We start from the raw sequence: 13,145 nt of genomic DNA, 5'->3' as shown, positions 1-13,145 counted from the left end.
TTGTAAATGGACCAGCAAATTATGAAATTTGGTTGATTATATAATAATAATCGTAGTGTTACTGAAAGCACTGTCTTACACACATGAATATCCCAAATCACAAACCTCGGCAGGAACCCTATCCTAGTAAATTTAATTCTGAGTGTCCTAATTTGTTATGGGAAAGTGGTTGAACTTGAATTTAATGTTGTGTTGTCATTTGCTCAGCCAATTATAATTTTGAGTAAATCAAAAAACTGCTTATGAAAACACGTTAGTTATTTAAAGAGTTTATAGTTTACTGTGCTTTAACTAATTAATAATTAATGATAAGAATATTTATCTTTTCTCATAAATACTGGTGAAGTTTTGTTAATGAGCATGGTTCTTCGAACCATGAACCTTTAATGATCCTTATGTACTAGGCTAGTTAGTTAATGAAGCAATGCAAAGGCTCTGAATGAGTTAGATTTGCTTTATGGTTAGTTGCTTCAATCCGAGTTTAGGAAAAACTATTTACTGTCTTATCTATTCTAATGGAAGTTGGTTAATGCACAACAATAGAGACCCTATACCGATCAATGAAGTAATAGATTATGATCATTAGCAGACCCCCTGATTTAAATTCAGAATCATTCCAAGCTTTTCCCTGTTCAGTATTACTACTACTTCCATGTGTCTCGGTATTTTATTTTATAAACTGTTGCACCTTCTTCAATTAAGGTACGTGTTGTTGAGAGGCATATGTTGCTCTTTACTATGTCATTGGCCATTTGCCTTTCTGACTTACAAGTTAGTAGCACATTTATCTGCAAGATTAGACTACTGTGTTATAGTGTGAACAGATCTAAGGAAAGAGTTTAGTGTGTGTGACAAGGAATGTTAGGTTAGCCTTAGCACTGCATTCTGCTTTATCATTTTGCTTGACACAAGAATGCCTAATTAGGTTGGCGACCTGTTTTAATATGTAATGTTACAACTTGCTTTTGAGCTGGGAGAACGTCTGTTCCTGACCCACCGTTTACTGTTATTTACACTCTGCTGGAGTATTTCAGAAAAGAATCTCAGTTTGACTGCTCCGTTTCCATTAGGTTATCTCACGATCAACTTTTCAAAACTCCCTAGCTGAGGTATAACGTTATCATCGATTACCGTTTAAGGCGACTGATGGTACCGTTACGAAGTGCATTGATTGATTGCAACATTCGCTGTTCATGTTCACATAATACACATTCCAAAATCTTTACATCAGTGGCTTTAGTCTTTGGTTTGGCATGTGACTATGTGTAGACGCACTCCTTCGAGGTTTATCGTGTTTGTTGCCTCTTCTACCTGTTCGTTTGATAGTTTCATTCTTCTTTCTTTCACACAGATCATTTTGCTCAGAATCAGTAATAAAGAGTTAGACAGTCTATAGAAATACAACATGTAGATATGACCTCATCTCTAAAGAAGTGTTTCAATTGATTTCCCCTTGCTTTATGATTGTAAACATGTGTGGAAGTCTGGCTCTATATTGTTTCCAAGATTCCATACTACTATATGTATATATAAGAATATATTGTGTCTGTCTGTCTTTCTGTATCATCAGATGTACTGACGTAAATAAAGGCGACTTATTTTTATTTTACTTCTCACTTTCTTTCCAGATTCAAAACGAAATATTTCACACCATCTATACATAATGTTGTTATAGTCTTAAAATATATATTAAGAAATGGCTAAATATCACCTTTCTTCGATATTTCTCTTAGCAACTATATTACCTATGCCTACTCTTGCACAGAAAACCCACTTAATTCCACGTATATATGTACAGCATGTTCTGCATATTTACGTCAAATTCTTTCCATAATAAACACCTAGCAAACAGCTTACCTACAATGCCTTTTTTGTGCTTTTGTGAATATGGTAATTTTTTTAGGACGAAGTGTTTATCGTTTTTTGTTCTAATGATTTCCATGTCTTTGTCTCTGGTGATAATTGTATCTTGATGATTTGTCTTGTACTTCCACGCTCTTACATGCTTTTTGCATCTGGTGTCAAATGTTCGCATGGTCTGACCTATACAGTACATCTTCCTTTACATATATTACATTTTACATGATGTACTCCTGGTTCCTGATAAAGAGCTGATGTTATACTGCTTATGGACAATATTTTTTTATTGAATTTTTGCCTTGGTGAGCTCTTTTTATGTTTTGTTTTCTGAAAGTCTTAAATATTCAGTGTCATAGATGCCATAGATAGCATTGTACATCATCTTTTGTTTCCTTTTTTTCCCACTCTGTGTTGTTCCTGTTCTAGTGTCTTGTATATTGGTTTGTGTGGGAGTTTGCTCCTGTGTTGGTGTTAGCTGGGTGTTTGCTCTTTTATGTTCGGTAGTTTTATTCTTCACCTTTGTTACTATGTTTTCTAGTATATACTGTTTCTGGCTTTTTGTAATATGGTATTCATGACTTTTTGGTAAATGTCTGTGTCTCATGGTACAGTGTTTTTTCGGTGCAGAACGCACCTGAATTCTGCTTACTTTTGTGTGTTGGGTGATTTGATGTCTGGTGTATTGTTGTATTTATTACTGTGGGTTTTTGGTAAACGAATCTCCGTCCGTTGTTTTGAACCTGTATGGGATGTCCAAAAAATATAACCATTAATTTTGCTCTTTTTCTATTGCAAAATTTATCTAATCATGAACAGAACTTCTTTCTTAGAGCAACTGTTCAGGTTTACTACTTGGTGCATCTGTTATTAACAATATGTTTTCTATATACTTAAGAGAGTGTAGAATATTGTAACTACTCAGCACTACTTTGTTAAATATGACCTGCTCTACATGTTTCATAAATGTTTACTATCGTCTGAGACAATGGGCATTCCACTGGTAATCCGTCACTTTGCAAAAAGAATTCATTATTGGACTGAGATAGTTCTGTACTGTTACTAGCTGAAGCAGATCGATTCATTCTTTGATGTATTCAAGTGGCAGTCCAATATTTCATTTCAGGTATTTTGTGTTATGGTATATTGAGATAAATATTTTCTATGTCACATGTCAGGTAGGTGGCTACATCTGAAATTTACACATCTTTTACGTATTGAATGTGTTGTCTACTGTTTCTTATTATTCTGCCCTGTTGCAATACACTCCTGGAAATTGAAATAAGAACACCGTGAATTCATTGTCCCAGGAAGGGGAAACTTTATTGACACATTCCTGGGGTCAGATACATCACATGATCACACTGACAGAACCACAGGCACATAGACACAGGCAACAGAGCATGCACAATGTCGGCACTAGTACAGTGTATATCCACCTTTCGCAGCAATGCAGGCTGCTATTCTCCCATGGAGACGATCGTAGAGATGCTGGATGTAGTCCTGTGGAACGGCTTGCCATGCCATTTCCACCTGGCGCCTCAGTTGGACCAGCGTTCGTGCTGGACGTGCAGACCGCGTGAGACGACGCTTCATCCAGTCTCAAATATGCTCAATGGGGGACAGATCCGGAGATCTTGCTGGCCAGGGTACTTGACTTACACCTTCTAGAGCACGTTGCGTGGCACGGGATACATGCGGACGTGCATTGTCCTGTTGGAACAGCAAGTTCCCTTGCCGGTCTAGGAATGGTAGAACGATGGGTTCGATGACGGTTTGGATGTACCGTGCACTATTCAGTGTCCCCTCGACGATCACCAGTGGTGTACGGCCAGTGTAGGAGATCGCTCCCCACACCATGATGCCGGGTGTTGGCCCTGTGTGCCTCGGTCGTATGCAGTCCTGATTGTGGCGCTCACCTGCACGGCGCCAAACACGCATACGACCATCATTGGCACCAAGGCAGAAGCAACTCTCATCGCTGAAGACGACACGTCTCCATTCGTCCCTCCATTCACGCCTGTCGCGACACCACTGGAGGCGGGCTGCACGATGTTGGGGCGTGAGCGGAAGACGGACTAACGGCGTGCGGGACCGTAGCCCAGCTTCATGGAGACGGTTGCGAATGGTCCTCGCCGATACCCCAGGAGCAACAGTGTCCCTAATTTGCTGGGAAGTGGCGGTGCGGTCCCCTACGGCACTGCGTAGGATCCTACGGTCTTGGCGTGCATCCGTGCGTCGCTGCGGTCCGGTCCCAGGTCGACGGGCATGTGCACCTTCCGCCGACTACTGGCGACAACATCGATGTACTGTGGAGACCTCACGCCCCACGTGTTGAGCAATTCGGCGGTACGTCCACCCGGCCTCCCGCATGCCCACTATACGCCCTCGCTCAAAGTCCGTCAACTGCACATACGGTTCACGTCCACGCTGTCGCGGCATGCTACCAGTGTTAAAGACTGCGATGGATCTCCGTCTGCCACGGCAAACTGGCTGACAATGACGGCGGCGGTGCACGAATGCTGCGCAGCTAGCGCCATTCGATGGCCAACACCGCGGTTCCTGGTGTGTCCGCTGTGCCGTGCATGTGATCATTGCTTGTACATCCATCTCGCAGTGTCCGGAGCAAGTATGGTGGGTCTGACACACCGGTGTCAATGTGTTCTTTTTTCCATTTCCAGGAGTGTATATAGATTTGCGATAAAGTTTTCAACACTTGTCTTGCAAGTGAATATTTGAGAGCATTTATAGTTCATTGTAGGTCTGGCTGGGAGATCTTTCTTGTGAAACTTCGGTTGCATTAGAAGGAAGATAACCTGGGAATCGATGGGAACAGTTTTCTTTCTTCATTGTCTTATAACGTGTGTTCAGTCTCATCCACAGCGTTTGTCCACTTCTTATGGCACCTTTTAGTTAAATCTTATTTTTATTTCATAATTATACTTTTGGTGACAAACGTATTTCTGTATTGAGACTTGTCAGTGTTATGGAGTCTATGTTGATTTGGTTTCCAGTGTTTTCTTTCAGCTGCATTTTACATTTATGACTTCATTGCTTACAAACTCTCTTGCTAGAGCAATGTTTGCCTCGCAAGTTTTGTTTGTATTTTCCCTTACGAGAATGCTTTCTAACTCAGCTATGCGGTTTCCAGTGTATTTTTCACCTGTATGTATTCTGACATTATACTTCTGAGCTTATCCAAGGCGTTTTAGTCCGCAGCTCGTGGTCGTGCGATAGCGTTCTCGCTTCCCACGCCCGGGGTCCCGGGTTCGATTCCCGGCGGGGTCAGGGATTTTTCTCTGCCTCGTGATGACTGGGTGTTGTGTGCTGTCCTTAGGTTAGTTAGGTTTAAGTAGTTCTAAGTTCTAGGGGACTGATGACCATAGATGCTAAGTCCCATAGTGCTCAGAGCCATTTGAACCATTTGAACCAAGGCGTTTTATTTCTTTCGTAAATAACGCAGTGGCAGTAAGGTTTGATAGTTTAGGATGGACTTTTCGCCTATATTTATAAAGCATCTTCCATATCCAAACTGGAAGTATAGATATATAGTATGTCTAAGCATTTTGAAATTTGTAGATTTGAAACAGTATTTTATTGTAAAATTACAGTACTGTTAACTCAAGGCTCTTTTGCTTCTTGTTTCCATATTTTGCATATCAATACTTTTTACTTCACTATTAGCCGAGGCTCAGGTCTAAAGAGAGTTGGCTGTCCATTCACTTTCGGCAATACTTCGCCTTTTTTTAATCCGCTTTTCATCATGCCGATCTGGTATTTTCTGTACTTCAACTCAGGTTTGTGAAACTAGAGAAGGTAAATAGTTCCGTAGTTTCATATATGCCGCACTCAGCAGACTGTTTCTCTTTATTCATTCGATTTTTGTGTGAGCTGGCAGTGTTATCAACGAGTGAATGCAGTTTTTTAGTATAACATTAAATATAGATAAATGATCACACCACTTCATGGATCGCCTGCTCAATATCATCCCCTCCACTCTCATCTCCAACGACTAGTTCCCATTCAGCATTACAGTTTCATCCCACTTACGTTCACTGTAGTCACTACCCCTCCCAAAAAACCTCAAACCATTACTGTCCATCTTCCTTCCCCTCCTACTCACATTTATGCTGCAAATCCAACACTCTCACACCACCAACCACTCTCCCACATTCACACACACACACACACACACACACACACACTCACACACACGAACTGTATCAGAAAATATTGTTCTTAACCCATAAATAGCAAAGTGTCGAAACATATGTATCCCGTGTTACTACGGAAGACACTTTACAAATAAAAGTGGAACTCGTCTGGTGAAAATACTATTTCATTACACTAACCTTAGGGCGATAAAACCTATGATGACTGGTTGTAGGGTATGGTTCGATCGCTTTTGGGGAGGCGAGTTACCGCATCTCTCTTCCATGATTGCAAATTGTTAAAAGCAGAGGATCAATATGGTTGTACTGAGTTCTTGAGTCCACCCTTAACAACATCTTACACCACTGAATGTGCAGTATTGCTGTACAAGATAGTCACACATTGTATTAATTTTACTTGTACTGTAACAAACTGACACAAACGATTTGAATATTTCAGATACTTTCCAAGATCCAGCATGTATTATTTGTCTGAAACTGGATTTCCCTGTTTCATTTTCACCACTTCATTACACGTTTGCAGAGCTTCGAAACATTCATTTTTTGAGACTCTCTGGATTCCATGGTGTGTTGAGACCAGTGTGGACTGTGTAACCAGACGGTTTCTCACAAATATCCAACCACACTTCTAGTCAGCTGAACTATTACCTGGAAACGCAGTTTCCCCAGTGGCGGCACAGCGTACGGGATGCCCAGAAAGGCCGTGTAAGAGGTGTTGTAGACGCTCGTGTCTGTGGTTCCTCGCAGACCACCCTGCTCAACGGTCACCAGCACATCCTCTCCCTGGACAAAGATGAAGTTCAATTGAATGCCATGATTAAGATAAAGAGATGAAGATGCTTTTTCTTTACAGTTTTATAGCTAGATAAATATCTGTAACAGCAAAAAATATTGACAAGAAACGAGGAAACTCGCTCTTAAAATCGCTAAGAGTAGAATATTTCAACAACCAGCCTTTAAAACGAATATGAAGTGAGCCGTGCAACAGGAACAGGATTTCGTGAATATACCGTGAGATGATACAGAGCTAGTAACTTTATCATAATGAATCAGTTACATGTCTGATGCATTGTGAGGTACTACCAAGTGCTTCGAGTCATATTCATATATCATTCCTAGTTAATTTCAAGGGAGCTTTCTGTTTGTATATGAAGTTCTGTGTGGAGAAGAAGAAACAGCTGTTATACGCGATACAGAGAGAATAAGATGTTACGGTTTAAAATACTGTTGTCAACTGCGTCAGTACAAACCGATGACCTCTATAACTTGAAAAAACAGCTAATGGTTGTTGCACCCATGCCGACTGCTGTTCACGGCGACAAAGGCTGGAGTTTGCAGGCCGGTACCGTAACAGAACGTGCACTGATTAACGACTAGTGGCGTTTTCGAATGAATCACGTCTTGTGTTCCAACGACAGATTATCGTTGGCTCGTAGGGCATGAACCATCTGAAAGCAAACACGCTGCAACCAGTAATGGTCTGGGAATGTTTTCATGGCTTTCTATAGATGATATCGTCATTGTGGGTAGCACAGTGATTCAGCACAAGTATGCTTTTATCCTTCGGGTCATGTCCAGCCTGACATGCTGTTTGATTTTACTCGATACGAGGAGCTGTGTCACACAGGTTTCCTTGTATCTGTGTGGTTAGAAAGCATCAGGATGAGTTTAACGTACTGCCCTGGCCACCAAACTCCCCGGATTAAAAGCCAATCGAGATTATGTGGGGCCATCTCTATCTGGCTGTTCGCACCGTGGATCCTCAACGGAGAAACTTAGCACGGCTGGCCACGTTGCTGGAGTAGACATGGCAGCAGGTCCCCGTCGGCACCTTCCAGAACATCCGCAGAGGCATGCTGGACAGTGAAGGGGAGGCGCGTTTATAGCGATACAAAGTGCAATAGTATCGAAGGAAATTGACGGAGATCCGAAATGTAAAATAATATGGGTGAATGTCACGGTTAAAGCAGGCTCAAACATGGTAATTGGATGTCTCTATATGCCCCCTGCCTCAGCAGCTGTTGTGGGAGAGCACCTGAAGAAAAATTTGAAAAATATTTCGAGTAGATTTCCCGATCATGTTATGGTTCTGGGTGGAGATTTTAATATGCCAGATATTGACTGGGAAACTCAAACGTTTATAACGCGTGGCAGGGACCAAGAATCCAGTGAAACTTTTTAAGTGCATTACCTGAAAACTACCTTGAGCAGTTAAACAGTGAACCGACTCGTGGCGATAACATATTAGACCTTGTGGTGAGAAACAGATCCGAAATATTTGAAACAGTTAACGCAGAACAGGGAATCAGCGATCATAAAGCGGTTGCCGGCCAGAGTGGCCGTGCGGTTCTAGGCGCTACAGTCTGGAACCGAGCGACCGCTACGATCGCACGTTCGAATCCTGCCTCGGGCGTGGATGTGTGTGATGTCTTTAGGTTAGTTAGGTTTATTTAGTTACGTCGCATAGTTCTCAGAGCCATTTGCACCATTTGAACCACAAAGCGGTTACTGCATCGATGATTTCAGCCGTAAACAGAAATATTAAAAAAGGTCGGGAAATTTTTCTGTTTATCAAAAGTGACAAAAAGCAGGTTTCAGAGTACTTGACGGCTCAACACAAAAGTGTTGTCTCAAGTACTGACAGTGTTGAGGATCAGTGGACAAAGTTCAAAACCATCGTACAGTATGCATTAGATGAGTATGTGCCAAGCAAGATCGTAAGAGATGGAAAAGAGCCACCGTGGTACAACAACCGAGCTAGAAAACTGCTACGGAAGCAAAGGGAACTCCAGAGTAAACATAAACATAGCCAAAGCCTTGCAGACAAACAAAAATTACACGAAGCGAAATCTAGTGTGAGGAGGGCTATGCGAGAGGCGTTCAATGAATTCCAAAGTAAAGTTCTACGTACTAACTTGGCAGAAAAACCTAAGCAATGTCGGTCTTATATCACAGCGGTAGGTGGATCAAAACAAAATGTCCAGACACTCTGTCACCAAAATGGTACTGAAACATAGGATGACAGACTAAAGGCCGAAATACTAAATGTCTTTTTCCAAAGCTGTTTCACAGAGGAAGACTGCATTGTAGTTCCTTCTCTAGACTGTTGCACAGATGACAAAATGTTAGATATAGAAATATATGAGAGAGGGATACAAAAACAATTAAAATCCCTCAAAAGAGGAAGCGCCGATGGACATGTTGGGATACCAGTTCGATTTGACACAGAGTACGCGAAGGAACTTGCCCCCCTTGCAGCGGTGTACCGTAAGTCTCTAGAAGAGCGTAGCGTTCTAAAGGATTGGAAAAGGGCACAGGTCATCCCTGTTTTCAAGAAGGGACGTCGAACAGATGTGCAGAACTATAGACCTATATCTCTAACGTCGATCAGTTGTAGAATTTTGGAACACGTATTATGTTCGAGTATAATGACTTTTCTGGAGACTAGAAATCTGCTCTGTAGGAATAAGCATGGGTTTCGAAAAAGACGATCGTGTGAAACCCAGCTCACGCTATTCATCCACGAGATTCAGAGGGCCATAGACACGGGTTCCCAGTTAGACGCCGTGTTTCTTAACTTCCGCAAGGCGTTTGATACAGTTCCCCACAGTCGTTTAATGAACAAAGTAAGAGCATGTGGACTATCAGACCAATTGTGTGATTGGATTGAAGAGTTCCTAGATAACAGAACGCTGCATGTCATTCTCAATGTAGAGAAGTCTTCCGAAGTAAGAGTGATTTCAGGTGTGCCTCAGGGGAGTGTCGTAGGACCATTGCTATTCACAATATACAGAAATAACCTTGTGGATGACATCGGAAGTTCACTGAGGCTTTTTGCGGATGGTGTTGTGGTATATCGAGAGGTTGTAACAATGGAAAATTATATTGAAATGCAGGAGGATCTGCAACAAATTGACGCATGGTGCAGGGAATGACAATTGAATCTCCATGTAGACATAGAAAGAAAGATCTTTTATCATTTAGCTACAATATAGCAGGTCAGGAACTGGAAGCAGTTAATTCCATAAATTATCTGGGAGTAGGCATTAGGAGCGATTTAAAATGGAATGACTATGTAAAATTAATAGTCGGCAAAGCAGATGCCAGACTGAGATTCATTAGAAGAATCCTAAGGAAATGCAATTCGTAAACAAAGGAAGTAGGTTGCAGTACATTTGTTCGCCCACTGCTTGAATACTGTTCACCGGTGTGGGATCCTTACTAGATAGGGTTCATAGAAGAGATAGAGGAGATCCAACGGAGAGCAGCGCGCTCCGTTACAGGATCATTTAGTAATCGCGAAAGCGTAACGGGGATGATAGATACACTCCAGTGGAAGACTCTGCAAGAGAGACGCTCAGTAGCTCGGTACGGGCTTTTGTTGAAGTTTCGAGAACATACCTTCACCGAGGAGTCAAGCATTATATTGCTCCTTCCTACGTATATCTCTCGAAGAGACCATGAGGATAAAATCAGAGAGATTAGAGCCTACACAGAGGCATACCGACCATCTTTCTTTCCACGAACGATATGAGACTGGAAGAGACTCAAGGTACCTTCCGCCACACACCGTCAGGTGGCTTGAGGAGTGTGGATGTAGATGTAGACTCTCTTCCAGCATGTATTGCAGCAAACCGTGCTGCAGAACGTAGTTATTCAGGTTTTTGAGAGGTGGGCACATCACTGTGAGTGGACAACGTAAGTGCTTAATAAATACCGCTATACGTAGCAATAAATATTCATCATAGTAGAAATGGACAACTCGGTCTGTCTCAGTATTCAGCTTCAGAGCAGCATTTCAGAGAATGCTTGCACACTACCATACATTACGCACCCCCCACCCACTCCCAGGAGACATCCCACTAATACCCTGTAAAACCAATACCGTGATAACGACCTCACTTAAGACTTAGGGCAAGGAAGAGAGTCAATAAGTTTTTGTAAAGCTTCCCACATACAGCAGAAGCCATTGGCTGCTGGTTATACCATGTCCCGTAGAGCTGCCAGATTGTCTGTTGACTGCTACGTTTCAGTCCCTGCTCCAAATGGTCCCAGAAATTTTTTGTGGGATCAAGGTCGGGTGACTTATCGGACCAATGAAACTGCGGCAGGGTGCCTGAATTTTCGTCAAACCCGGGACGTATGTGTGCAGTCCTATTTACATAGATGTTATCATCCTGGAAGACGGCTGTAGCAAGCACCAAAGTATACTCCTCATGAATCTATGAACGAAATGGCAGCAGCTGGTTACAGAACATGTTGAAATAAATATTCCGGCTCATGTTCACGGTATCATGAATGACCGAGCACATGTTATGGTACGAAAAGCACTTCTAAAACCTCACTGACCAACCTCCAATCTAAAATACATCCTCCACCCAATGCGAGATAAACACCTCATTTGACCTTCGGTGCTCTCAGCACGTTATGTCCTTTCAAAAAAGATAAAAATGCTACTCTTCGGACCACCCCACACATCTGCGGTCAGCTACTGTCTTATTGTTTTCCCCACTGAAGAAGTGAAGCTTAATCTGTCGCTATAAGGAATGGCAAATTGCGGGATGCACGACTCCAAATGTAACATGTGGATCACTTCGTAATGCTCGCTCGGCCGCTGGCCGAGATGACCCTGCACCCACTGCCAGCGGAAATCATTCCTGTCTGGTGAGAAACTAATTGTCACTGACGAAGAGTGATACTCGCTTCCAGTCCCTGACGATTAGAGCCGTTTTGCGGCTACTGTTCTTCCACCGTGTTACGTGGCTGCGAGTGCTACTCTATTTCATGTAGATACATTGGATAGTCGGCTTTGACATAGCAGCATACTGGGCCTCTTCACTCACGCTGTCGTCATGGACTCACCCAAACACGACGGCTGCTCGCGGACATATTGCCACGCCTGCAGGTCAACGATTCCTAATGCGTTCATTATACAAACTCGAATGACACATGAACACGTCACCTGCCAGAACTTACATCAGCGATGCAGAGGCACATTACACCCTGGTTCCAGGTCTACATCTACAGCGCTCCAAAGGGCACAGCATGTCTCTTTATAGGGTGATTAACATTTTGGCCTGTCAACTTGCGTAATTCTGTATGTCCGTATGATAACGGCATACTTTTTAATTTTACTAGCGTTTCGATAGATGCATTGGATTGAATAATGTTTTACCTTGGCGAAGACTGCAAAAGCGAGGAGCATTAACGATGCAAACGATGAACGGCTCGGCTTCATAGCTGTGGATACTTCCCACGGGAGTGGACTACTGGTGATGCGAAACAGAGAGCCGTCAGACAGCAATCAGCGATGCCGAGTGAAAAGCAACGGCTTTTATCTGGACATCTGTTTTGGAGCTGTTATGTCTCGATTAGATAGCCATCCGCTGCGTGCTAATCAGCTGATACGTAACAACAGATGAAGATTCGTTCAAAAAATGGCTCTGATCACTATGGGACTTAACATCTGAGGTCATCAGTCCCCTAGAACTTAGAACTACTGAAACCTAACTAACCTAAGAACATCACACACATCTATGTCCGAGGCAGGATTCGCACCTGCGACCGTAGCAGTCGCGCGGTTCCGGAAGATTCGTTCTTTAGCCAAAGCAGAGTAAAAGGATGCTTACTATAGGCATAAATCGTAACTTGAATAATATATGTCAGACGTTTTATCTTCTATCACTGTAGAGCGCAAAAGTTCCTTCAAAGTTTTCCAATTAGCAAACAAGATGTAAGGGAATAATTTATTGCAGTCTTCTGATATTATATCAGAATTTAATTAGGAAACTGATTTCGGATATAACATTTAAGGAAGATTCGTTTCGTATGGTCTACCTCCTTCACATTCAAAAAGTAAGACGACGCTGCAAGAGTGTTTAAGCCACGAAAATAACTTTTCAAACAAAATAATATTCACGAGTCACTGATGTTCGTCAAAATGCCCCTTACAAAAATATTAGCAGTTACCTTAAGCTCTTTCACTCTAAACAAAAAGGATAAGTTTCGAATTGTTGATAAAATATTTGAAATATGCTACTTTACAGACAAATTACATTTGTTTCTGTCTGCAGAAGTACGGATACATTGGCCACTTGTCAAACCAGCAATCAGCCA

The 13,145-nt window shown here is 42.3% G+C and overlaps 1 protein-coding gene across 1 annotated transcript in view; it reads right to left on the bottom strand.

Annotated features, from left to right (window-relative positions):
* The window catches only part of LOC126474520 (cholinesterase-like), a 63,590-nt gene extending 51,323 nt beyond the window's left edge, over positions 1 to 12,267 (bottom strand). The window contains exons 1-2 of the mRNA XM_050101992.1: positions 12,205 to 12,267; positions 6,656 to 6,812 (exon numbers count right to left, since the gene is read on the bottom strand). Of these exons, the coding sequence (XP_049957949.1) occupies positions 6,656 to 6,812; positions 12,205 to 12,267 (220 nt within the window). The remainder of the gene's footprint in view (positions 1 to 6,655; positions 6,813 to 12,204) is intronic.
* Positions 12,268 to 13,145: the final 878 nt, after the last annotated feature.

The sequence above is a fragment of the Schistocerca serialis genome, chromosome 4 (genome assembly GCF_023864345.2).
Source record: "Schistocerca serialis cubense isolate TAMUIC-IGC-003099 chromosome 4, iqSchSeri2.2, whole genome shotgun sequence".
NCBI classification, from domain to species: Eukaryota; Metazoa; Arthropoda; class Insecta; order Orthoptera; family Acrididae; genus Schistocerca; species Schistocerca serialis.
This window is presented reverse-complemented; position numbering and strand designations above follow the sequence as displayed.